At 45.8% G+C, this 27,077-nt stretch overlaps 1 protein-coding gene and 4 non-coding genes across 6 annotated transcripts; all 5 read left to right on the top strand.

Moving 5' to 3' along the window:
* Positions 1–9,208: 9,208 nt before the first annotated feature.
* RPL13 (ribosomal protein L13) lies at positions 9,209–23,147 on the top strand. 2 transcript variants are annotated; one of them, XM_069635585.1, is made up of 6 exons: positions 9,209–9,321; positions 10,660–10,777; positions 11,502–11,643; positions 13,737–13,910; positions 14,639–14,695; positions 22,946–23,147. In XM_069635585.1, the coding sequence occupies exons 2-6, from the start codon at positions 10,674–10,676 to the stop codon at positions 23,102–23,104; spliced, it is 636 nt and encodes a 211-aa protein (XP_069491686.1). In that variant the 5' UTR covers positions 9,209–9,321; positions 10,660–10,673; the 3' UTR covers positions 23,105–23,147. The 2 variants fall into 2 exon arrangements, with proteins under 2 accessions (XP_069491686.1, XP_069491687.1); XM_069635586.1 differs by having other exon boundaries at positions 9,291–9,778.
* Positions 10,510–10,597, top strand: LOC138565459 (small nucleolar RNA MBII-202). The gene has a single exon (XR_011301327.1). It is a non-coding gene; the product is annotated as a small nucleolar RNA MBII-202 (small nucleolar RNA).
* Positions 10,889–10,976, top strand: LOC138565460 (small nucleolar RNA MBII-202). The gene has a single exon (XR_011301328.1). It is a non-coding gene; the product is annotated as a small nucleolar RNA MBII-202 (small nucleolar RNA).
* Positions 11,816–11,887, top strand: LOC138565461 (small nucleolar RNA MBII-202). Its single transcript, XR_011301329.1, has one exon. It is a non-coding gene; the product is annotated as a small nucleolar RNA MBII-202 (small nucleolar RNA).
* On the top strand, positions 14,435–14,520 carry LOC138565458 (small nucleolar RNA MBII-202). The gene has a single exon (XR_011301326.1). It is a non-coding gene; the product is annotated as a small nucleolar RNA MBII-202 (small nucleolar RNA).
* Positions 23,148–27,077: the final 3,930 nt, after the last annotated feature.

The raw sequence follows: 27,077 nt of genomic DNA, 5'->3' as shown, positions 1-27,077 counted from the left end.
TGAGTTGGCCCAAAGACAGTGGGAACCCCAGGATATACCGACAAGCACACAAACAGTTAAAATTGCCGTTTGAATACCGACCAAGTACTTTTAAAAGACTGAATTTGCACAATCCCTCATGCCTGAAATGTCAACATGGGAAAGCTGGAGCAAATGTGATTATAAGCTAATTAATATTAAGGAAGAAGTTGAAAGACAAGATTTGCACAGGTCTCCATGCATGAAGAGGTCATACAAGGAAAAGTTGAAGCAAGCATTGTCCTAAGCAAATAAGTGTTGATGAAGAAATTGAGAAGTGGAATTTGAACAAGTCTTCATATGTGAGAGGTCCATATGGGGGAGCTTTGGACAAGTGAAAGCGAGAAGTTGAACTTGAACAAGTCTTCATATGTGAGAAGTTCATATGCGAGAGCTTGAGGCAAGTGAAATCCAAGTGAAATCCAAAGTCAAGGAAATATAGACAGTACAAGAGTGATACTGTGCTATGCTAGAAGATAAAGAAAAGTAAAGAGAATATTGAAAGAAGACCTAATAAAGGGAACACATCATGGAGGGAGCCTTTTGGGGAGCAACAATACCTGCCAGGAGAGTATAGCAGGGGGTCTATGAAACCCAGAAGGGGATACCTGGCAGGAGCGTATACCAGGGGATCTGAGGAAACCACTGAGGACTTTCTTGCAAGGGAATACCTGATAGTCATCTTTAACACAGCAGTATGAAAAAGAGACTTTGCCATCTTTAATGCAGCTGTATAAAAGAGACTATTTGCCCTTCGTGGAGAGTTGTATGGAAGAGACATTTTTTCCATCTTTTGAAACAACAGTTATGCAAAAGAGAAACTTTACCATCTGTGGTGCAGTCGTATGGCAGAGACACTTGGGCCATCCTTGACACAACAGTTATGTGAAAGAGACATTTTTACTAACTTTGAGAAAATGTTACTTGGAAGAGAAATTTTAACCCTCTTTAAGTAAATATTAATTGTGTCGTGTCATCCTTCCTGAAGTAATCGGGGTGTGGGTGGGGGGAATCACCCTCGGTATCTAAGGACTTCTCTTTTGAAGAAACCATTTTTGTTACACTTACTTATATGTTTTCACTTTCAAATATGTTGAGAAAACACGTCAGGGACACTTTTCCTTACACCTTTTAGCTGTGCATTTTAGTGTGAGGGTCAGATATGTTTTCGACACAAGGACAGTTGTTATAGTTTTGACAACAAGACACAGACTGATCTTTAGTATAAGTTTCCTAGGAAGGGAAACTCTTGTTAGGATAGGGACAGAGAGGCCTTTATCAAACCCCTTTTCTTTAATAAAGATGTCTGATGTTGAAAATATGGTTCCATGTGATAATATCGCCGCAAAAATATCACCGGACAAAATCTTTGCCATATTTTTGCGGCGATATTACCCCATGGAACCTGCGGGGGACACCCCTGCAACCCCCATATATTTTAAAAGGGAGCGGGGGACACCCTCGCAAACCCCCATCCATTTACCCCATAAATGATCCCCATCAAAAATATCACCTATGGCCGTTCCCGACGACCATATGTACGCGATATTTTTGGTGGCGATAATATTACCTGATACCGAAAATATTACCACTTTGTGTCCACCTCTCATTTTTGACCCCTCACAGGAGCCACAAAGTTAAGAGGAAGGGTATGTGATGAATCGAGGGAATTCGTCATTTCTACCCAAGTGGGAGCCTCCTACTTTGAGGCTGCAGGGGTGAGCCCATTCAGCAAGAACCTCCCTAGGAGTCTGGGCAAGTGGGACCTCACTGGGAGAGACCCCACTTGGAGGATAAGGACCCCTGTTCCTCTAAAGAACTCCCTAACCCCTCTCCCATGATGGCATACAAGGGACTGCCTGAGATGCTTAACAGCAATAAAAAAACAACACCGGGCTGAGGACAACGTTAACATGCACTATGATATGATATGATATGATATGGCATGTATAACGCGCCTATACACAAGTGTTTCAAGGCGCGACGAGGCAAGGTAGGGGGAACAGAGGGAAGACAGAGACAATGGTCTTACTAGGCCAGGTGACATTGAGATTGCGCAAGTGCAGGGGGAGGGGAAAGGGGAAAAGTGCTGGGGGGAAGAGGAGGGGTCAGTGCAGTATATGAGATCAACAGTGGAATAAATAGAGCCATAAGTAAAAGGTGCGGCCAGCTGGTGGCAAGTGCAAGGGTGAGTGCAAACATCAGGTGTCAAGTGCAGGTAGTGGGCTGTAGGGATACAGAAACAGTCCACAAGTGCGGGGTTTGCCAGGGAGGCAGTGCGGTGTGCAACTGGCGGGGGAGGGGACCTGGGCTCAAGATCCGAGGGTGACCAGTGCAGTTTCAATTACAGCCAGGAGTTCAGCAGGAGAGAGGAGGAGAGAAAGCAGAAGCAAAGAGGAAGGTTTTGAGGTGCTTCCGTAACCGAAGAAGGTTCTCCTCAAATTTCAGGGGGGCAGTGAGGCTGTTCCAGAGGGAGGCCCCGGCCGAAGACAGAGATCTACCACCAACTTGTTGCTTGGAGAAGCGACTGACCCTGAGGAAGTTGGAGGCGGATGAGCGAAGAGCTTGAGAAGGAAGATATTTAGGAAGAGAGCTTTGAAGGTATTGAGGCCCAAGGCCCCAGTAGGCCTTGTGGACAATGCACAGGGTCTTGAACTTAATCCTCGCAGCACTGGGAGCCAATGCAGAGATTTCAGTCCTGGAGAGATACGATCCCTGCGCTTGCAATCCTGTTCTGCATGAGTTGCAGAGGGCGGAGAGTAGAAGCAGGCAGATTTAAAAAGAGGCTGTTACAGTAGTCCAGCCTAGAGCGAACCAGAGCTCTGGAGACAGTGTGCTTCTGGGGGAAGGAGAGGGAAGGAAGACTACCTCTGAGGAGGTGCAGGTGGTAGTGTGATTTCTTAGGGACGTCAGAGATGTGAGGAGAGAAGGAGAGTGTGGAGTTGAAGATGTTTTTAGCCTCACGGATGGGAGCAGGAAGAGGGCCAAGAGAGGCCGGCCAGAGAGCAACAGGAAAAGAGGGCGCAGGTGTGCTGATGAGGAGAATCTCAGTCTTACTGGCATTAAGGCAGAGATCATTGGCGGCACACCACTCCTGGATAGCAGACAGTCAGAGATGAGAGATGGAGAAGAAGTGGCAGAGGGGATCCTGAAAATGAGTCGAGTGTCATCCACATAGCACTGAAAGTTGGGGCAGTGAGCGGCAATGCGGTGGCCAAGAAGTGCCAGTTATTGGTTGAACAGCCAGGGAGAGAGGATAGACCCCTGGGGAACACCACAGGTAGAGGGTGAAATAGAGGAAAGGAAGGACCCAAGTTGGACCTGGGAGGGCCGATCGGAGAGGAAAGAGGTCAGACAAGCCAGGGCCTGATCAGTGATACCCAGGTTATCACAGAGACGGTTAAGCAGGATGGCATGGTTGACTGTGTCAAAGGCTGAAGAGAGATCAAGTAAGATGAGGCCTCAGGGGGTGTTGGAATCAAGGTTGGAGAGCAGGTCTTCACGGATGTTCAGGAGAGCAGTTTCCGTGCTTCTGGCGGCTCTGATGCCAGACTGGGGGTCATGGAGACAGACAACAGATTCAGTGTGAAGATTAAGCTGGGAGACGGCCAGCTTTTCCAGGAGTTTGCCCAGGAAAGGAGTGATGGAGATTGGGCGATAGTTAGCAGGGCAGGATGGGTCAGCAAAGGGTTTCTTAAGAAGAGGGTGCACAAGGAAGTTTTTCAGGGGGGAAGGGAAGACCCCAGTGGCGAAGGAGTGGTTGCAGAAGTCAGCCAGAGGGTATCCGGTCATTATTTCGAATTCCAAAGGATTGAATGCAATACATTTGAATCAAAAGGACTGAAAAAAAAGACCAAATGCCTTTTTTTAAATGTCTTTTTTTTGGTTTTAGTATAGGTAACATTAGTGGTGTTTGGCCAAAAAACAGGGGTTTGGGGTTTGGACCCCTCCACCCCAAAAAAAATGCACTCGATTTTTTTTCCGGTCCTTTTGTTTCGAAAGTATTGCATTTCGAAACTTTGTATTCAATGCTTTAACCTGCAACCAGCCAGAGCAGGGGCCAAGGTGTCAATATGGTCCTTGATGGTTTTGGAGGAACAGGGGTGCACCTGTTTTGATGAATTTTCATAGATCGGACTTGTCTAGAAACCTTGTCTGGGGAGAACAGGAGAAAGGAAGAGAAGGAGGGAGGAGAGGTGGCCGAAGAAGGGCCGGAGGAAGAGTAGGGATTTGAGGGGGGAAAGGTGAGAGGAAGAGAGAGAGGACAGGATGCCCTGAGTTTTAGAGATGAAATGAGAAGCCAGGGCCATGCAGAAAGCCTGGGAGGGGACAGGAGAGGTAGAGACTGCAGCAGGATTGGCTAGTCCCTTGCAGATTTTAAAGAGTTTGGCCGAAATTGTTAGATGCCGCAGAGATGCAGACTTGGATGTGGGCTCTATTCTTGGTGTGGACAGAGAGCCGGTATTGACTTTGGAGCAGGCAGCAGGCCAGTTTGTCAGAGGATGTACCAGAAGCATGCCAGTTTCTCTCAGCCACCCTGCACTTGCGTTTAAGGGTGGCAAGGTCTGAGTCATACCAGGAGTTGCACCTGGCTTTGGGCTTCAAGCGGATCCTCGTGAAAGGTGCAAGAACATCAAGAGTATCAGAGATAGCAGAGTGGAGCATGGAGAGGGATGTGTCAGGGTGTGAGTCAACCAAAGGAGGATGCGGGGGTGATAAAGTGGCGGCGAAAGCCTCAGCTGACACATGCTTCATGGGTCGGATAACCGAGAAGGTAGGTGGCAGTGCTGGAGTTGGCTTGACCTGAGGGGTGGAGAGGGTGAGCTGGGAGGAAAGGAGAAAGTGATCACTCCAGGAGAGAGGAGTGGTGAGAGGGATAGAAAGGGGTGACACTATGAGTATCAGAGAAAAGAAACTATCTCTTTAGGGACAAACCTCGCCTTCACTGTGATGAGGACGTTTAAGGAGATTGACACGCTGAGATTGAGCAGCGAGAGAATCATAAGGCAGCAAGGGAGGCCGCCTGGTAGCATAATGCAAGCAGGAGGCGGAGCCAACGAGAGCCGCAGAGCCTGCAAATTCAGAATGACTCTGGACTAGCGTGAAGATGCTGGGAAGACAGTGTACTGATTCAGTGACAAACCGAGAGTCTGAGAACCTGAAACCAGCTGGTAGCATGACCACAAGTAGTTTGTGGTGGGCAGGGAGCCCAACTAACTACGCTGACACCAACCCGCAAAGGAGGTATCCACAATGGCACTGGTTGTTAGAAGGGACGCTGGACTGTAACACGAAAGAGATGCAAGAAACTGTTGAAGGGACGCCAACAGATAAGACAACCACAAAAGCCAAGCAGGAAAGAAGGTCCCGAGCGACCACAGGCCCCAAAAACGTTGCCCCATGAAGAGGGAGGTAATGGGGAGAACGGAAGGACAGGAAGCCAAAAGGGAATCGTTATATGAGCAGAGAAACTGGTCCCAGTGAAATTGCACTGATGTCCCGCTGCTCAGAAGACACAAACCAAGCACAATGGTACACGGACAGACCGAGAGGGCCTACAGGTCCGGGGAAGCTGAGGAATGAGCACAAAGAGCAGAATGAGAGTGTCTGAAACCCTGAGAGTCAGAGAATAAGAGGATCTGGGACACTGAGAGAAAAAGAGACAGTCAAGAAAGAGACATATGCTTGGCAGGAGAGTAACAAGCTGTTGTGATAAAGCATTGTGAGTCTGTGACCTGCAACCATATGAGAGCCAGAAAATCAGAGGGTCTGGGACCCTGAGAGCCAAAGAGACAGACAAGAAAGAAACATATGCTTGGCAGAAGAGTACACCAACCTGGTATAATACATCACTGCCAGTCTGGGACCCGCGCCTATATGAAAGTTTAAGAATAAGGGGAAACTCATTCAAGAAAGCAAGGGGTCTGAGACCCAAGGAGATAAAATAAAAGGAAGAGATAAGCAAAGACTATCAGTTATAATTTCCTGGGGTATGTTTGGCAGGAGAGTGGACCAGACATAAGCCCTCCATTAACAAAGAACAAGTGTTCATGGGAAACCTTGGATCTTTTTATTGTGCGTCATTGGGAAAGTTTACAAAGTCCAGGGAAATGTCTCTTTTTCCCTCAGGGTCCCAGATCCTCTTATTCTGTGGCTCTCAGACACTCTCATTTTGCTCTTCGTGCTCATTCCTCGGCTTCCCCGTACCTCTAGCCCCTCTCAGTCTGCCTGTGTACCTTTGTGCTTGGTTTGTGTCTTCCAAGCAGCGGGACATCAGTGCAATTTCACTGGGACCAGTTTCTCCACTTGTATAATGATTCCCTTTTGGCTTTCCGGTCCTTCCGTTCTCCCAGTTACCTCTCTCTTCATGGGGGAACGTCTTTGGGCCCTGTGGTAGCGCGGGACCTTCTTTCCTGCTTGGCTTCTCTTTTGTAGTTGTCTTATCCATTGGCGTCTCTTCAACAGTTTCTTACGTCGCTTTCGTGTTACAGTCCGGTGTCCCTCCTAACAACCAGTGCCATTGTCGATACCTCCTTCGCGGGTTGGTGTCAGTGTAGTTGGATGGGCTCCCTGCCCACCACAAACTACTTGTGGACATGTGCCCTGGCTGACTGGACATTGTGTTGTAACCTGTGAAGGCCCAGAAGTAGCCAGGGTCTGAGAAATACTTCCCATGGCCTAAAGACATTTTCTGTTGTGTTATTTTACAAAGTCAAGGAAACCACCTAACTTGTGAAGTAGAACAAGATGGAATACAGGGGAACGGAGCTAATCCCTGGTCATTGGAACATCACATTGTGGAAAGGGAACATTTGATTTGTTTATTGAAAACCCTATCCATTGCAAACTTTCTGTTGGCAAATAACTTTAATCATAGGTTTAGCTGAGAATATAGCATCCTTGTATATTAGATTTAAGTTGTATTAGGGTCGGAATTAGGGTTTTTGGACACAACAGTGACCGACTAATTATTTGACATCCTGATGTTTTCCTAATATTTCTTTGAGGCAGGGAAACCCCTCTTAGCTTTAGGGACAGAGAGGTCATTTTTTCAAAACCCTTTTACTGGTTAATAAAAGTTTATGATCATAACTATATCACATTTGTGTCCGAGCCTTCATTCTGCAACCTTACAACACACTATTTTTGTTTGAACTATATCCATAGCCAAGAACCTTGGAGCACAAAAGAGGCTTATCGCAAGAGACCCTTTTTGGTGAGGGGTCGCGCACCAGCCAGCAGAAGCCAAGAAAAGGGAAGGAGAACCACTTCTCTAGGCCAAGTTTGAGTGTCTGTCATTTAGTGGAAGGGCCAGTTAGATAAGGATAGGTTTGGACAGAGCACTAGTTTGCATTTGTATGACATCCTGACAAGTACTGTGTGTTGTTTCGTAGAATAGGGAACCTCTACCATAGAAATAGGGCAGGTGAGGATTTTCATAAGGTTTAATAAAAACAAGTCTTGAATCAAAAGTGTCCAGTTGTCTGACTCCTATCTTTGTCCTACAATGGGGCTTTAAATTTCAATGCACTTTATTACCGAGAGCCAATGCAAATCACGCAATGCCTGGCAGATATGATTGTACCATTTCAAATTAAAGATAATCCTGGCTGCTGCTTTCTGGATAAACTGACATTTTTATTAAAGATTTGTTTTGGGAGGCCCAGGTAGACTGCATCACAATAGTCTACTGACTAGTCACAAACACATTTATCATTCCTCCATTGCAGGAAATTCAAAGTAGTCTAACATTATTTTCAACTAGAATAAGCAGCTGCTGGTGAGTTTGCTGATCTGAGAAATCATGGAGAGATCGGACTCCAAGCAAATACCTACGGTGCATACCGATTTGGCTAGTTCTGGACAGGGGCCAAATGTGGCAGGCCAATAGGCATCTTGCCAAACCTGCTCTCTATTAATAATGACATATGATGACCCAGATTCAGCATAAAAAGTTTATCCTGCTTTACTGGAACAGATTAAAATATCTGTTTTCTGGATGTTTAACTTAAAACAATTGGCGTCCTCGAGCTTTTGACCATTCAACTTTTAAATCTCTTCATAACCGATTATTCTGAATTACCTAGACAAAGAATCAGTTGGGTGTCATCAGCATACATAAAGGAAACTATCCCTGCTCTGTGAATTAGTTCAGCAAAAGGTCTCCCGTATCGATTGAATAGTAATGGACTAAGTGAAGAGCCCTAAAGGACTCCACATGTGATTGGTTTCTGAGAGGAGCAAAAAGGTGGCATGGGTACCAATTATGCTCGGTTTGTAAGGAAAGATTCCAGCCATTTACAGGCACTACTTCTAATGCCCATCTTTTTTTTGCAAAGTATATTTTATTGAAATCTTGACGTCCGAACAATAAAAAAAGAGAATATTTTTGGATGTTTTTTTATTCGTTTATGAGTTGTAACTGTTATATGCTGCTCAAGTTATGAGTAAAGAAAGAATAATCCTTAGCCTCTGTGTCTTTAATAGAATCTTGACTTTCTATAAGCTAGTATGGAAATCAGTATTGTATACTCCCAGGAATAGGGCAGGGGCATGCTAGCCTCATACCGGTAGCATACATGCCAACCCTCCCGATTTAGGCGGGAGACTCCCGATTTTTCAGCAAAAAATCAGGCTATTTTTCACTGTCTCCCGCCTGAAATAGCTGTAGCCCCAATGCATTCCTAGGGGGAAAGGTTGGTCTCCTGATTTCCCTTTGGAAATCTCCTTCCCAGCTGTGTCTGAATGTTGGCATGTATGCATAGTAAAAGCTTTGCTATTTATTTCTGTTCTGTAGGCGATTGCCTCGAAAGTAAACACTGTAAAGAGGAAGTGTAGGACTAGAAGTAAAGATGATCAAACTTCTGTCGCTCGAGTTCGCCTCATAAACTGGTAAGGAGCCATACAATGCCGTTTTACAAATTTAGGATTTGGTCATTGGAGGGGCATACATGTCAACAGTCCGCCGCCATGTAAAGTGATTGATTTGCATTGAATAAAATGTTACAAGGCTAAAACAAACACATTTTCTTCTTCGGAAAGCAAAAATCAACATTTTCTATTTTGTTTTTTAAGACCACCGCAATCATTAAACCTTTACGACAGTTTAATTTCTTCTCTTCCGGGTGATTATTTATTTGGGCGGTCTAGTCTTCGTCTTTTCTTTCTTTCCATGTTTTGACGTCACCACCTTTCCTCATTTTGATTGGTTTTCAATAGTTCTGCCTCTGATTGGACCAAAGCTTTCATATCCCACAATTCACCTTTCTGCCACTTCCTTTTCGGCCATTTTCCCTTCCCTGGGTAAGTTTGGCTAATATTGTGTCTCAGCCGTAGCATCCACCGTCATCCTTCGTTACCGTTTGTCGAGGGGGGGCCAGTACACTGATGGGGCGGCTTTCAGATGTTGTTTATCGCGACCTGCGATATTTGTGCTGTTGCCAATCCACGAGTACCCGAAGCCAGGGTTTCATGCCCGATCCGTGCGTGACAACCCCTGTTGGCGGCCCTAATACTCTTTATAGTTGAGGACGCTATGTGGGTGTCCCGAAGTGTGCTTTATCCTGTCGGCAACAGGCAGGACGTTGACATGATCATGGGTGACTACCAGGGATGGAATAGCAAGGGATATTTTTTTCGTTGATGTCCAACGTGGTGACACGTCTATACGTTGGTGTGACCTGGAAGAGGCTTCCCGTGGTCGCTCGCCCCCTCACGCGCAGAGACGTGAGGGCGTGAATATGTCGCCTGAACAAAGAAGGTATGTCGGGTATGGCAGCGCTAACAAAATTGTTTACGTTCAGCCCCGGTTTATCGGTGGTAGAGCAGACCAACCAAAATCACGTAAGAGTAGGCCAAACTGCATTTTAAAGCCTTTTTACTGTTGGTTTATTATAAACCGCTTTATGTATTGTAAAAACCTTTTTTTTCATATGGAACTCTGGGTGAACCTCGTGGAGGCTGCCGTGAAACGTCTCGTCATTAGAAACACTAGGAGCTCCTGTTTTCGTTCATGTGAAGTTGATCGGAATCCGCAGTGTTGTCCTTTACTTGAACTTTCAAAGGTCCACCCAATTTAATGTTCGTCTTCTGTCCATTCACTCGGGCTTCCCCGCCACCATTCTGTCGGATGCAATAACTACTAGATCCAAACTGCAACATATCCGGTTCCGTTCACAAACATGATATCGCGTGAATGTAAAGCTCGGTTGCAGTGTGCTGTTCCAGCAACTAAGTGTACAGTTTTGCCTGCTTTTTTTTGTGATGCTTTTTCAAGTCTTTATAGTGTTGTGGTTGGAGTAGATCTTGCGTTTTCGGTTTTCAAATGCTAGTGTTAATGTGCCCCATGCACTGAATGATTATATAAACTACTCACTTGATTGTTTAAAAATATAAAACAAAAGTTCCCATGCTATCAAGCCTCGGACATTGCGTTGGAATATCGCCCACACATGTAAAATCTCCCTTCCCTGCTTATGGTCTACAGTCAAATGATGACAACTTCTCCGGAATCTCTGTACAGTGTTGATGATTTAATGTTGAGCCCTTTTCCAGCTGACTGTAGCCCTGTTACGTTGTCTGTTTTATTTTTTTATCTTATAGAACTGCCCCTGAGTTTAATTACATTTTTTTTTATTTCAGGGAAATAAGCAGCCATGGCGCCCAGTCGAAATGGCATGATATTGAAACCCCATTTCCACAAAGACTGGCAGAGACGAGTCGCTACTTGGTTCAACCAACCTGCCAGGAAGATCCGAAGGTATAAGAGTCACATCGGTACAATGCTGAAGTTGCAGGCCCTTGTTTCTTCTGTAGTTATAGATATGTTTGTCTGGAACAAACTCTTGTGTACAGTGGGCCTACAGTCACATGATGACACTTTCTCCGGAATCGCTGTACGTCCTTGATGAGTCACATTTTGAACCCTTTTGCGCTGATGACTGAAGGCTCACATGTTCCAATCGTAATTTTTCCAACGACCAATAATTTGTGGTCTTCTTTAGTATGAACTGCTATAATTGTATTGCCTTCTGAAATTGTAATTGTGGTTCACATCAGGCAGTGCTTGGGTACACCCGGTGGTTCTAAACTCGTACTTCCCACTCTATTTTAAGATTGATAAAATGTATGTTAAAACTTATCGTGACCTTGCTATTTTGGTGGGAGTCATTTTTAAATCAGCCACACAAGATGGAAGATGCTTGTAAACTAAAGAGGCTAAACGTATATCATAAAACTCAGATCCTTAATTATAATGCACATACCTTTTTTAGCTGCTGGGCAAAAGCTTCTTCTCTGTACATTAATCCCCGCCTGTCTGTTATGAATATACTTGAGACCCATACTATGCATTTGATAACAGCGAAATGCTGTACTTGAGAGTTTATACAGTTCGCATAGGCCAATGTTTCCATGAATGCTAAAACGAGGATTTTCTTTCCGTGCCACCGAATTACTAAATTTGTTTAATTTCATTCAACTAGGCGAAAGGCACGCCAGGCTAAGGCTCGGCGGATTGCGCCTCGTCCCATCTCCGGGCCCATTAGACCCATGGTGCGGTGTCCCACAATCCGATACCATACTAAAGTCCGTGCTGGTAGAGGGTTCAGTTTGGAAGAACTGAAGGTGAGTTTTGGGTTGTAAATTGTACATGAACATGTTTTGTGTCACTCTCTGGTCGGTAGATGGCTTAAAATGTTGGCTTTGTGAGTTTGCCCCCCTCATTTTAATACACAAGTACTTGGTTCATTTCGGACTTTCATTGTGGTCCTTCCGCAATGCTACTTTTGCAGTCATGTGATGATAAACTCCGGAATCGCTGTATTTTCGTGATGATACACTGAACCCTTTATATCTGATGACTGTCACTGGTGCCACATACTTTATTTATTGATAATTTGAAAGGCGATTTATACAACGTAATTGTTCAAATGCGCCACAAGGCTACATGGGAAGGGTACGGGGGAAATAAGTGGCAAGAAAACAAAAAGCAGCAATATTGTATGTACAGTCGTGGTCCTAATGGGTCGTGTGTCATTCTGCCATGCAAGTGCTGGAACGGATGGCCCTAGAGTGAAGTGCTAAGGGGAGCCAGCAGGAGAACCTCAAGTGCTATTACCGGCAGCTCTCAAGGGTGGTGTTAGGAGCCACGAGCCCACAGGGCACTGCAGTGAGGGTGGGCATGCTGGTAATGACTGGGAGGAAGGGCCTGATCCTGTGAGGATCAGGCCGCCAGTCACAGCGACGGTGGGGTGATTAGTATGGAAGGGAAAGGGGTGTCCAGCTCAAATCTGTAGGGCTCTAGCAGGGTGAGTATCTGGGGAGGCAAAGTTGTAGATGGCTTGCTCCCAGGCCCCAGAAAGCCTTGAGGATGACGCAGTAGGTCTTGGATTTGATCCTTGTCGCCAGCGGGGAGATTTTTAGGGCTGGGAAGATACTGTCCCTGGGCCAAGGATATGTCTTGCTTGCAGCCTTATTTTGCATAAGCTGGAGGCTCTTGTAGAGAGAATCTCTCGATTTGTCGAGCAATATATCCGTGCCGGCCATTTGTGGCCTTTGACATTGTTTTACTTATTCGCAATATACCCTGACTGATGGGAACCCATTAATTAATACTTAATAGGATACCACTATTGAGCTGTTCACAATTTTGAGGGCCTTGAAAAAGACCTGAGTGTCGAAACACGTGTCGGCTATTTCTCAATCTACCTCATTAAAATACTGTACCTTGATTGCTGGTTGTTCTATTATAATGTTGTCAAGCGCAATCCTACCCTTCTTTGCCATATAACAGTCTGAGAAAGCACCGTCAATGACGGGCATGAATAGGGTGTAGACTGAAGCAGGGTCCTCACATAAAGTAAACTCAAGGGGTCCCATCCTTCATTGTAGACACTGTCGTTGCCCCTTTAGTTTCACGACATAGTGGTCCACTGCGGCTTCTGGCTTCTCGGAACTCCATTCTCCATGTGTGCCATCCTAACATGGGGCCTGCCCAGCTCCCGCCCTAGCATTCCAGGTTTCCGACGGATCAGGAGCTATCCTTTTTCCTGCTGGGATAGGGCGTTGTGAGTGTGCGAGCAGAATAGTGTGGGTAAATGGAGTCATAAATGCTCTGTAAAGGTCGGGCAAAGCAACCAATGGTAGCAGTGTGCAGAGGGAAGAGACTGGAGAGAACTTTAGTCATTGCGGTAGGGATACAGAGGAACCAATATGTTTAAGAGAACAATGGCGTTTATTAGAGCAAAACAAGGTCCCTAGTTCTGACCAGAGTTGGTAGACTGGTTATGGAGGGTGAAGAGTGAGTGGACAGATGGGAAGGATTTAAGTTAAAGGCAGGTGGTTACAGAGGGACATTACTCCGGGAGAATGGTCTGATACTGGAAGGAGAGTCACAATGGCGAGGGGTAGGAAGGAAGAGTTGGATGGTGACATTGTTGTCTGGATGGGAGTAGAGGGGTAGTGCTGAGGTTCCTTGGATTAGGAACCCCACGCTGCTGCCCTAGCATGTCAGGGAGGTTCGGAGAAGATGGCAGTCGGTGTGGAGAGTGGCTAGTGTTGTAGTCAATGGGTGCGGGGGGGGGGTCGGGAGCGGTCCTGGGTTCTGTGGCAGCAAGACATGAACGTTGAGGTTAAGTGGTCCGTGTGATGTGATGACTTGTTGCAGAGATATTGTGCACTGCAAATACATAGGAAGAGCTTGTGACTTTATTTTTCAGTTGGCTGGAATCAATAAAAAAGTTGCACGAACGATTGGCATCTCTGTCGACCCACGCCGCCGTAACAGGTCCGCCGAGTCTCTACAAAGCAACGTTCAGAGACTGAAGGAGTACCGCTCCAAACTTATTATCTTCCCAAGGAAGGCCTCTGTTCCTAAGAAGGGAGACAGCTCAGTAAGTTCGTTTAATTTTTCCATCCTGTATTTCCAGGTGTAGAACGTTCTTGGGATGGGAACTAGCTTCCTCTGTCATTATCAAGAATGGACTGTCCATGTAGTTTTTACATTTAAGTATAGCCTGATTTGCTGTTGGTGGCAAATGCATGTATGAAATGGCGTTCATGACAGTGGAATGACCATGAAATGCTAACATGGAGGTATGGGATGTATGGACTTTATTTCTAATATATGACGCTGATGAAATACTCATTGGCCAACCATTATTGGTAAGAAAAATACTAGTTTAGTGGGTGGTACCAAGTATAAAGTTTGCAAAAATTCACCTGTATGAGATGGGGACAATCCTTAAGAATGGGTTTCGTTTTAATTCATACTAATGAGGGCTTGAATATAAGTACATAGTTCTAAACGACTGTAGCTTTTGCCGAAAACAAGCAAAGGCACAGGTCAGCCATGTTTTATGAAAGATTGTTTTCCATCTCATGCCTTGTTGACCGGAGTGTTGGGTCTGCAGTCAAATGATGACACTTTCTCCGGAATCTCTGTACTAAATTGATGACTTCCACTTGAACCCTTTTCCAGCTGATGACTAGACCTATATAAACTCCCCTGTCAAGCAATTTTGAACATTGAATGTGCTCTATAGTTTGGAACACTGAACTGTCTTCATGTAACATGCGTTATGACATCCTTTAATCATAACTGCTTTTGCATTTTTTTAAGGCTGAGGAACTGAAGTTGGCAACTCAGTTGACTGGACCGGTTATGCCCATCAGAAACGTAAGTGGAACTTGGATAATGGTTTTAATGATGTCTGGAATGTCTGCTAAAATTGAATTTTACACAAAGTAGGACTTAAAGTAATGTTGGCAGGTTGTATCCCTTCCACGTTAATTGTTCTGGTAAGGTGTATGCTTGTCCATTCTGGAAGTATCCCACTGTGGCCTGTGGGGCAGGACGTTTACTGCATGTCACCATGGCTGATGTGACGATGATAATGATGGTACTATAATTAGGGCGGGGAGGAGGTAGATTGGGCTGGCCCCATAGTTGAGCCACAGCGGTGTAGTCGGTGGTAGATCAATTGGAGCACATACTCAAAGTAGAGCAAACGCCAGGCAAGAAGCAGATTACAGCTGGGTGAGCACAAATCAAAAGGAACACTGGATAGGCTTTGATAGAAAGACTGTCATCTGAATGGAATACAAAGTCGTTTTATACGAAGAAATACAATGGTCAAATCCAGCAATATTTGCATGTTGTAGAATTCACTGTTTCTATGTTTCCCTGGGATTTCATTGGTTTGTAGGCATCACCACCTCGATTTTTATGTTTGGTGAAACGCAATTGAAACACAGTAAAGTTTGCCATTACAATGCCTTCCGATGTGGTACCACATTTATTTACACCCCACCCCGGAACAACTTATTACTAAAGTACCATTTGTGGTGACTGCCGGAACTGGATACACTGCCATTGAGAGTGGAACATGAGACGCCCTGCAGCTTGTGGGAAAGGGGACATTCAGGCGATACCTGTTGGATAATGACCATTGCAAATTCTGTAGCAGATACTGTGGAGACTGGCCACCTCCCCAAAGCCTGTGAAATCAGAGTTCCAGGTCCAGCATGCCATAATGATTATTTCACACTATGCATGATGGCACTATTTTTGTCCTCCACTTTCGTTGGCTAATTACGAGTCAGTGTGACTGACATCATTACCCCCTACCATTCCCAATAAAGCCCTCTGTATGGGGTGTCTCTGGCTTGGAATGTGTCATTTCCTGTGTATCTGCCGCCACTGTCCCCCTTTACTTGCGCAGTTGGTAGGTGCGTCCCCTCTGTTTGGCATTGAATTAGCCCCTTTAATACAGTGATCAGGGGTGGGGAAGTAGATTCCTTTGGGTGTGGTGGTGCTGTTCAACTAACCACTCTGCCAAAAACAAAAGGCGGGAACTACTCTGGGGGCTGTGAATTTAAGCCATGTAATGGGGCTAAACTAGTGAGACTCACTTTTTCCTTGTCTTTAAAGGCTTGTGCAGGATTTACTGTCAATTTGGGCTTATTTGGAAAGGAACCATGTATGAGCTGATGTCAGAAGGGACACATCGGGTGATGTCTGGAGATTGCTTTTGGGGGAAATCCGTGTGCCTGCAGGATGGGCCCACTTCTTTGGTGTATATCTTTCTGATGCTTGTTAATCCGCTTAGAATCACATGCTGTGCATATGGTCCGACATCCAGTGGTAACCGCGGAGTATTGCATCGGGGACCGAAGGAGGACGTAGGCATAGGTGTGTCTGAAACACTATCCCTATCGTGACGTGTTTAGTACCCAAAATCCCTCACGCGCCGAGGTCCCTCAGATAACTGGTCGCCCTATAGCGCAGCTCTTCATGAGACATTGTTTCTCACTGAATTGACGGTTTAATTCCTGTTAATCCCTGTTAAGTCACTTCGCCCATCAAGAACATCTTCGACTATGTGGGAATCATCTACGGCTGTGGGTTCCGGCGCCTAAGATCCGGCGTTCGAACTTGCACATGGTCGGGCCTTCTGGCCGGCCTACACAGAGGGGAGAGTGGGCTCGGGGTTTGTCTCCTCTTTTCCACTGCTTTCCTTTTTGGTCTGGTCGCCCTTCCCTTCTGCTATGGAAAGGACTCCGAGGGGTGTATGGATCGGCTGGAGCAGTTTTTCAGGGTTTCTGATCAACCTCTGCCGAAAAAAGCTTGGGTAGACCCTACCCCTCAAACACAAGATGTCCAACACCTAGATGTCCAACACCAAGTTGACTATCAAGAAGATGTCCAGATGGACACGTATAGAGAGATCTATACAGAAGGAGTCTTTTCTGGACAACTGGGAGGACACCTAGCAGGACAATCACAACTCTATCGTCTGCCTCGACTCTCCCACCCCGATTCGACAAGCTTCCCTGGTGGATGGTCAAATGGCTTTCAACATGTTGAAAAAAGCAGCAGAATTCTTTAAAATTGCCACGCTTGAAGCCTTGCCCGAACAGGATTTCGCGGAGGACATTCATGAAAAGCCTCCGGCAAGCCAGTCTATCCCTCTCGAGCTCTGTAAAGAGACGGCTGGCCCCTTCCTTACTCATACCCGCTCAGACTAGGGCGGTGAACCCAAGGATCAAAACTTTTCCGACCCGCTTTATATCAAAGGACACGCAATCCCAGACTCGCTGGTGGTAACCAACACTCGCAAGAGAGCAGGGGTTCCCCTTGCCACGGGAGAGTCGTCCCTGGACAAGGAGTCCAAAAGGTTGTATGCCTTAGGCAAACGGGTTACGTTGGCGGCAGCCTATACTGCCCGCATTGCCAATAACACAACGTTACTGGCAAGCTATGTCGACGCCCAATGGAACCTACTCCAGGAAGACCTTCAAGAGGTTCCGACTCCCGGAAGACCTTCAAGAGGATCCGGAACCAACCAGAGCCAAGCTTGTCGCCATCAGAATGTGGTAAAGAATACCCTGGACACCGAAGAGACAGCAGGCCGGTCTCTCGCACAGGGCACTTTCCTAAAGAGGCACGCGTGGCTGCGCACGTCAGGCTTCAGACCTGAGACCCAGGCATCCATTATCTACACACCCATCGAAGAGGCCAACCTCTTCGGGAAGGCGGTAGACGATGCGTTGGAGACAGCCAAGAAGGAGCACGAGACTATTAAGTCGCTGCACCAAATTTCCCAGAAACTATCTTCAGAGGGGCAGTAATTCTCGGCGGTCCTTTCGAGGACAAGCCTGCGCGGCTCAAAACAATTTCGGCACGGGCAACTTCAACTCAAGTCAACCTGCTGCAAGCCCCACTTACTACCCCCCAGAGGGGTCAGAAGTGTGGAAAGAATAGAGGCAGGGGCTCCAATTCCAGAGGAGCGTCAACTTCGGGTCAGAAATGACCACCAAGTCCAGGTCCCCTTCCATGTCTCCCCGGTCGGGGGGCGATTAACATCTTTCCTCAAGGCATGGGAGGGGTTAACTTCAGACCAGTGGGTCTTAAAGACGGTCGCCCACGGTTACTGTGGAATTCGCCCGACCTCCACAGTTCAGACTGCCGAAACATCGACGCCTTTCACCGTAACATCTGCAGATCCTGATCCAAGAGGTGGAAGCTCTGCTGGGAAAGGACGCCATAGAAGCCGTCCCGATTCTTCAGGTAAACAAGGGTATCTATTCAGTGTACTTCCTTGTACCCCAAAAAGGATCTCACCATGCGTCCTGGTCTAGACCTGCGCCCAGCGAACAAGTTCATAAAGCCCCAGGAGTTTCGCATGGTAACACTGCAAGAGGTGATCCCATTGCTAAAACAGGGGGACTTCGTGACAACATTGGATATGAAAGATGCATACTTTCATATTTCAATGCTGCCAGCGCACAAAATTCCTACGGTTCGTGATTCAGGACAAACACTTACCAGTTCAAGGTACTCCCCTTCGGCATAGCCTCAGCGCCAAGGGTGTTTACCAAGGTCCTGGCAGCAGCGCACCTGCGCAGACTTTCAGTCCCAGTTTACCCTTAACTCGACGATTGGCTCATAACGGGGGACTCATTCGAACACCCAAACGGTAGCCCTACTGTTCAGCCTGGGATTTTCTTTCAACGAAAAGAAATCCAGCTTAGTCCCCAGCCAAGTAAAACAGTTCCTGGGGGCTCTAATTTGTACGGAAGACTGTTTTCCCTTCCTGCGAGAGGGTTCAGAACATGCTCTCTCAGGTTCCTCAGGATGTAGCCAGTCGAGAGGTGACGGTACGCAAAGCTATGCGTTTGCTAAGTCGAGAGGTGACGGTACGCAAAGCTATGCGTTTGCTAGGGATGATGGCATCATGCATATACTTGGTCCCCCACGCGTGGCTGCGTCCCATGCAAGAGTGGCTCAACAGCCAGTGGTGTCAGGCCAGCAGACAATGGGAAGATCTGTTAGTTGTCTCGCCAGCCCTTGTTCTCTCTGCAGCGGTGGTCGAGGGAGAACCTCTTGAAGGGGAAAACCTTCACCGCCCCTGCAGTGGCAGCCACTCTCACGACAGACGCATCTCTCACAGGGTGGGGGGCTCACCTGCTTCAACAGACAGCGCGTGGAGTGTGGTCCCCTCAGGTAGCGTCCAAACATATAAACCTAATGGAGCTACTAGCAGTGTTCAAAGCATTGAAAGCCTTTCAGGAGCAACTGCAAGGGAAGACAGTGCTGGTCCTAACCGACAGCACAACAGCAATGTATTACCTGAACAAACGGGGGCACTCACTCTCCAGGGTTATCCAAGCTGCCCCAAAACATCTGGATATGGGCTCTCAAACACAAAATGTTCCTGATATCCCAACATGTTCGATTTTGGACCCCTTTGTTACAGTCCACAAAGATAAGGTAGTTCTGCGCACACATCCCAGATTTGCGCCGAAATGTATTTCGAAGTTCCATGTGAACCAGTCAATCGAACTACCCGTGCTCTTCCAGAGACCTACTAACATGGCCGAAAGAAGCCTTCACACACTAGATGTGCGCAGGGCAGTCATGTTCTACATCAATAGAACTAAACCACTGAGGAAAACTAAACAATTCTTTGTTTCAGTGGCAGCTGGTAGAGAAGAGGATCCTGTCTCTAAATCAGCAATATCAAGGTGGATTGTCAAATGAATCACACTGTTGCACTCTTGCAAAGAGAGAACTGCCCTTCAAGCCTAGAGCACATTCTACTCGAGGCACTGGGGCATCCATAGCATTCAAGGCAAATGTTCCCCTAGAGTCCATTTGCAAAGCGGCAACCTGAAGTGTACACCTTTACAAAACACTATTGCCTAGACACTCCATCTAGGTCTGATTCTCAGGTGGAACAAGCAATACTAAGACATCTTTTTTTTCTACTGTTCCTTTTCACTACCCACCTCCAACTCTGGGTACTGCTCACTAGTCTATGCACAGCATGTGATTCTAAGCAGATTAACAAGCATCAGAAGACATGCATTTACTTACAATCATCAGAAATGCTTTTTCGGTATCTGCTTAGATTCACATGCGTCCTCCCTGCCTCCCCGCTCGGGGGTGGAAGGAACATAGACTTCTTACTACTTTCTCTCTTCATGTACTCATAGCCTTGGGCTCCCTCGTGGCAGAAAAAATACAATCAGAGGGGCCTCGGCGCGTGAGGGATTTTGGGTACTACACACGTCACGATGGGGATAGTGTTTCAGACACTCCTGTGCTGACGTCCCCTCTCGGTCCCCGAAAGACCAGATGCAATACTCCACGTTTACCACTGGATGTCGGACCTTATGCACAGCATGTGAATCTAAGCCAATACAATCATCAAATGCTTTTACGGTAAGTAATGCATGTCATCCCGAGAGTGGGGGGTGGCGTGGGTGGATGGCAGGAGCTACCTTTCTTACCAGACAATGGTTTATGCTGCAGAGCGCACGTCCTGGAACAAGTTGCTTAACTGGTTGTACCATATGACCGTCTGACACAAAGTGGACGCATGGTGCAGAACTTGTCCTTCCAGTATCGGATCATGCCATTTGTGTGGTCTCTGGTGCTCTCGTGGATCTGAAGGGCGAAGTGGGTTCAAATTTGTTCTCTGTAGAACCAGAAGCAACTGAACTGGCGCCTCTGCTGGTGAGTTTTAGGTGGGTTTTGGTGTGTTCTCTAGAGCAGTTTTGTTTCCAGCTGGGGATGCCGCTGGTGCTTAATCTGTCAAGGTTTTTGGGACAGTTTGTGAGCTTGCAAGTGGCTTTGAGAGGTGTAGTTTGGAGAATTTCTCGAGCAGTTTGTGTTGACGTGGTTGGGCATCAAGGGGAGCTTCTTCAGGAGACCTAAATGAGAATGGAGGAGGGCACAACAATATTTGGACCATCCTTGGTTGAAAACCACAGTTTAGCATAATGCTGTAAGGTTTCTCGGGGATGCTTAGGTTGTGAAATGGTGTATGAACATGTTATGATGATCACATCCCTAAACAAATGCCTTGACCTATTGTAATAGGCCGAGATGCACCTGTTTTGGAGACAATTAAAAGCATTATCTTGGGGGTACCTAGTTTTAATATGTAGTAATTCCGAACCCAATCGGGATATTGATTGCCATTGTGTAGAGGAATGTAGATTTGAAATGCAATATTGTGCAAGATATCGGGGAAAATGTAACTTTCCTTGTGATCCCTAGATGGCAGTTAATAATGGAGCACAAAACCTAAACATGTGCTTTGGTGGGGATACTTGGGTGAGAGGCACCAGTGTAGACTTTTAATACAATACGCTTTATGGGGACATAGATGTGAAGGCCAAGTAAGACACCACAGTAGTCGGAATTGGGGAAGCGGGTGCCTAGGTAGTTATCTCGAAAGCCTTGGACGCCTGATTGTTGCAGGAGCCTGGAGTAGCATTTGGTTTTAGGCGGCGGGCAAACTCGAGGGACGTTTTGCTGCTGCTCTGGGAGACCCCCAGGAACACCAATGGCGTCTAGGAAGGCCAGAGCAAGAAGGGTGGGGACAGATTAGCGTGGGGGAGAGGGAGGGTTATTGTGGTCCAGGGGGTATCACATGGGGGAAGGTTCAGGGGGGGTTCTTAAATGCGCTAGGCTGCTATAGCTTGATGGCCATGTCACAATGGTGGACTGCGCATTGCTGAACTGCGTTTTTCTAACACGCAGAAGTATCTGCAAATGAAACCTGAAATGGCATGTTTAGTTATGCTCGAGGACTTTTACTTTCATGAAGGGTGGGGGTGTTCTGTAGAATTTATTAATTCGGTAGAGATTTGTGGAGGGAGTGGTGAAACCCAATCGTACTTAACACAGCCTTGTTTTACTGCACACGTGGGACCTCCTATATGTTGCGATGCAGTATTGCAGACCGACAAAACCTGCTATGCAAGTTTAAGGGAGAAGATGGAAGTACGGATTATAGCAGTAAATTATGTACTGCGCTAACACAATTTTTAAATGTGGTGGGGCAGGAAATGTAAAGGTGTCTGTTCTACCCAGTTTTCAAACATTGGAGAGGCGCAGGAGAGAGTTCTTTACCTTGCTGACCACCCTTTCACTATGGTGTTTCCATGTAATGCAGACGTAAAACGCCTTTTCAGGGTGCGTTTCCTGGGATAACTTTACCCAAGGGACAGGGATAAAGGTTTCTTTTGAGCAGATGGACCTTAACAAATTCTCATGAGCATTGAGCCCGCCCAACAAGCCGATTATCAGACTGTCATAGTGGTCTGTCCCATTCCCAACATGAGGCCTGATTTCTACAATGAAGCTTTCTACAAGGTGGGGCTAGAAGCTGGTGCTGTAGTGATATTAAAAAAAGCACGTGGCAAACGTTAGGTTGGATCGTACTTAAGGTAAAACTGCCCTTTTTGCGTTTTGCTCTGCTGCGTCATCCCAACCAAAGAGAATTTTGAGTTGCATGTCAACAAACGCTTAGGCAGTATAATCTCATTATCAAAAGGGTCTAGAAAAGGGGCACTATTTAGTGTGCATTTACGAGCTCTTTCGAAGACAATGAGGGAATTCTCTTCCAGTACACTCGTGACTCACTAGGTCAGGAAATTGATCAGAATTTGATTTGTGCATTTAAGGAGATTTTCTTGCTGCTACTATTAAGGAGATTTTCTTGCTGCTACTATTTTGCACTTGAATAAAATCAAAAAGGTAATACATTTGATTATACCGTTTGTTTGATATGTTCATTGTTTGAGATTGTGTATTTCATTAAGATGGTACATATAAATGTTTTTTGGAATAACCTTCATACACGTTTAAATATTTGGCCCATGTTTTTGGGGCATGCCTACCCATTTTGTTTACTGTCGATCAGCTCAGCCCACCTTTCTATCTTGGAGGTTGATCAGTTGAGTACCATTAGACAATATGTACAAGAGTAAGGACTCTGGCATCCAGTGCTATATAGATGCCTTGTTCATTTAATGGCTGTCGGTGGTAATCCATGTCATCCTAAATATTGGTAACCACAACATGTTTTTCTGTTTCGGTCTCTAACGTTTGTTCTTGTTTCTTTCCATACAGGTGTACAAGAAAGAGAAGGCACGTGTGATCTCTGAGGATGAGAAGAACTTCAAGGCTTTCGCCAGCCTGCGTATGGCTCGTGCTAATGCCCGTCTCTTTGGAATCCGGGCGAAGAGAGCTAAGGAGGCTGCAGATGCAGATGTGGAGAAAAAGAAATAGAACTGCTCCAGCTAGAACTTTCAATAAAAAAAATCTAAAGGAATTGGGCAGGTTCTTTATTCCATACATTGCTTTTTCTATTTGATTCACTGTCACCCTTTTAGGAAGATACTTCGTGGACTTTATTATTTTTAAACCTTGAATTGGCTATTTTATCGTTTTATTGCACATCTTTGGTGTTTCTTGGTTGTATTGTCATATTTATATAGCAGTTTCCCATTTGTATGGCCTCAAAGCACTTTGTGGTAGGAACACCCTCTGGGACTTAAGTCCGGGTATGCAAAGGTTCTCAGAGGAGGTTTAAGATGCATGTGTGCGGTTGGCCAAGATTAGGATTTAGATGGGCTGTTTAGGCTCCAGTAAGCAACCGAAGTGGCTAGGCATGTGGATGGGTGCTGAGGAAGGATTCAACCAAGTACTGGTGCAGGAGACTAGATGTACCCAGCTAGAACGAAATGTGTTGTAGGTTGTTGCTGTATTCTAATGGCAGAGGTGTTTGTGTGAAGTGATTATGTGAGTCACTAGACCGTATTTGCTGTAGTCGTAGCTGCATTTGAACGTTTGCTAAGGAAGTTTGTTTTAAAACCATATGTGATCTCAAAGCAGTATGGCTGCAGGTTGGGGGGATTATAGCAGACTGCTGAAAAACGGGTAGAAGCATGAAGCCCTTAATCACAATTCATGTTGTATGCTAATATGTTTAACCCGTTCTTTGGATACTTACTGAAAAGTCAGTGGTACGCATTGGTCCCGCCCGTTTCACAATTCTGGATAGCACAAGGAAGTTGGGTTGTGGTACTCTTTTTCTGTTTTTGACCTCTTTGGAATTAAGTTTAACGAGTTACAAGCCTTGTAGGATTTATGTTTTGAACTAGTTAACACATTGAACCCTTTAGCTTTGAGTGCTTTGGATGTTTCAAAAGTGTCGCCTTGGTTATCAGTATCTACTGATGTTGGCATGATTTATGGGCATTTTAAACGTACTTGCCTTCTTTTAGAAGCATGGGTTGAAAGTAGGGTTTTGTGTGCAGCAAGTACCGCATATAATTGTAAAAAGGAGGGGAGGGGGGGGTAAGCCACGTTTCTGTTTGTCGGTAGGATTTTAACCACAGGCTGTGTTGCCGATTCAGATTTCTCCTTTTTGACAAGGGTTTTGTGCACTATATCGAATGCGGCTGATGTGTCAAGCTGATGGAGTCGGCGTTGGTTTTTAGATCACACCATATGGATAGCAGTGCGGTTTTCGTTCCTCAGACTTGTGCCTGGTTTACCAGTCAGTTGTTTTCTGCATGTTGTAGCATTTTTATTACATAGCTTTGGCGTGTATGTGATGTTCGATATTGGTCTGTAGTTATGGTCTTCTGTTTCTCTGAGGGGTCTTAATGGAGTGGTTTGATGTATGCTGTTTTAAAGCTTTGTGGTGCTCATCCTTTTGCCAATGAATGGTTAAAAGGGGCTGCAGAAGTATTCTGCGGGTGTTTTGGGATATGTATAGTCTTCTACGTGTCTGGTGGGCCAGGGTCTGCTGCTGATCTGCACTGTTGCCCTTGTTCACTAGGCTGGCCAATTTTTCTGTCAAAATTGATGGGAAGTAGTCTTGGTTCCAGCATTGGGTGGTATTGGGTTTTTTGGCATTTCTTGATTACTTGCTGGATGCTTGTGATTTAGTTTTGCTAGGGCATTGCATAGCTTTTGGATTTTTTTTTTCTTTGATTTCTTGGTTGATGTGCTGATCACTTCTTGCTTCTATGTTTGATTCCCAGACTGTGATTGATGGTTTAATGGATTCCAGTCTGGTGTGTAGCTCCAGACTGTTTGGATGTCCAGCTTCTTTCTGAATTGGAGTAATTTTTGGGATTTTTGCTTGTTGTCGACTAGGTCACTAAGTGGAAAAAGCAATTGGGGGGGGGGGTGCAATTGTGACCAGGTTTCGTTGGCACCGGTTGCATTTATGTTGCACCCTGCTGTGTTGGCCACTCCCTTCAATTGCTGTATTTGCATCATTGATAGTTTAATTTGGTTGTGTTTTAGGTGAGTTGGTGTTTCTTCAAACCAGATATCTCCTAGTGTTATATATTTTTTTTTCTTTCCTGTTAGCTTGTTTCGGTATTTGTGCCTACCATGCGATTTTATCCAGTTTTCAGTGAGTGGTAGGTATATTTCTCGAATTGTATTCTGGGTTTACTTTGACCTTTTGAAGGTGGAGTTTGCAATTAGATTTGATATTGGTTAGTTTAGCTTTTAGATTCTGCATTGGATTTGTTGCTTCCATTTCTTGGAGTATGTCTGGAAGGTTCCATTTTGGCTTAATGCATTTGGAGAGTAGTCGGTCTGATGTATGTCTTGACTTTTTTTTTTTTTGGGGTCGGTTCGTTGAGTTGGTTTCGTTCAATTGTACTTGTGCTGTGGATTTAGTGTTTTCAGTACGAGTATGTGTTTAGGGCATTTTAGGTGGTTGGTTGTGTAAGTAGGTTGATGGGTAGCGCAACAGGTTGTGACTTTGGGTTGTTTCTGGTATTGGGGCTCTTCAAGAAGGCAGTTAAGTCTGGTGAGATGATGGTTCTCTTACATCTGGCTTCCTGTGTTGGTATTTCCTGGTATGCAGGTTTATTTTTGTTTTGGCGTTGCTTTTTTTAAATTTTAACTTGCTGCGCATGTTTTGGGTATGTTTTTCCAATTAGGTTGGTGGTTCAGGTCTTCGTGGGTTGCCTGGTTGGCCACAGGGTTTCGACTTGTGATATCGCATAGGTTTTGTGGGTGATGGGTTATTTTTCCTGTATTAGTTGGTGTCTCGGCCAGCTATGCTTGTTTGAACTATTTCAGCATTGGGGGAGAGGGATTTATAGGGTCTGATATCTGGGAGTCGAGATTGCCCCAGGGTCAAGTAAAGGCTGCTGGTGCAGAGGTTTCTTGTGGCAGGGGTGTCACAGCTGTGAACCCAGTAATGGTGAGGTTTCAGTGGCAGCCCTCACTGTCGGGACCACATGGACATATAAGGCCTTGTAACAGTGGAACCTCACATTCGAACGTGTCGCTGTAGCAGCACGTATGGTGGCAGTCTCAACTGCAACGAGTTCAGTGGTGTACACATCTCGGCTGCTGGTCTCGCAATCACAAGCCCTCATGGTGGGAACTCCACAGGGGTTACAGTTCGAAGCGGGAGAGTTAAGTGGCCAAGCCAAGTAAGCAAAATGCAGAAGTGTTAAAAGTGGAGAGTGGCAGAATAAAACAATGGCAAAAAATTCTCTGTAAAAAAAGTAGAAAAATGCTGGTGTGGCAAATAGTTTAAAAGTGTCGGAGCACAGGAATGGCAGAATTTCATTGGCGAAGCCTCAAGGGCAAATTTCAGGGTGGTAAGATGTACGACATTTTCAGTTGCAAGAGCAGTAATTCGTTGGACGAACCGTGGAAAAAAATACTGTAAAATCTCAGTGGCAAAGACAAAATGCAAGTGTGGGGAAAACCTCTTAATGACAGAATACAAAAGTGGCAAAATGTTAGACTCTGAGCTTCAAGAGGGCAAGTTTTTTTTTTTTAAAAGCCTTGTTAGGAGGGCGGGGACAATTGGCTGTATGCAAGTGTGGCAGAATTTCAGTCTCAGTGCCCAAAACATTAGCGCGTATTTGTCAGTTCAGAGTCCCAGGGTTGGTGGGGTAAAGAGGGCCCTAGTCTGTTGTCCTGTGAGGGGCCCAAGAAAAATGCTTTTTCCCTGCCTACGGTGGGCAGGCAGGTGGTGGAGGGTTAGGGCATGAAGAGAAGGGATAATAATTCTTGGCGGTCTGGGTGCTTAGAGCTTCAAAGGCTGTGAATGCCTTCACTTGCCTGTGGCTGGGGTCCACGCTGCAGCAAATGTAGGAGCCTAGAAATGGAGTTTTCCTAAACTGTCCTCAAATTCACCAATGTTGGCGTTCAGCCACGTTCCCAGCTCGTGCAAGAGTAAGTTCCATCATTGTAAGGGTTATGGACTTTAGCC

This window comes from Ambystoma mexicanum, chromosome 1q, assembly GCF_040938575.1.
Source record: "Ambystoma mexicanum isolate Mex_15411 chromosome 1q, UKY_AmexF1_1, whole genome shotgun sequence".
Lineage (NCBI taxonomy): Eukaryota > Metazoa > Chordata > Amphibia > Caudata > Ambystomatidae > Ambystoma > Ambystoma mexicanum.
The sequence above is the reverse complement of the archived record's forward strand: the minus strand, read 5'-3'. Positions and strand labels throughout refer to the sequence as shown.

Excerpts from the sequence above, each read along its gene's own strand:
- RPL13 (XM_069635585.1), top strand. The coding sequence starts at position 10,674 with ATGGCGCCCAGTCGAAATGGCATGATATTGAAACCCCATTTCCACAAA. Across the intron at positions 11,644-13,736 it reads TCAGTTTGGAAGAACTGAAG|TTGGCTGGAATCAATAAAAA; the intron begins GTGAGTTTTGGG and ends TTTATTTTTCAG. Across the intron at positions 14,696-22,945 it reads CGGTTATGCCCATCAGAAAC|GTGTACAAGAAAGAGAAGGC; the intron begins GTAAGTGGAACT and ends CTTTCCATACAG.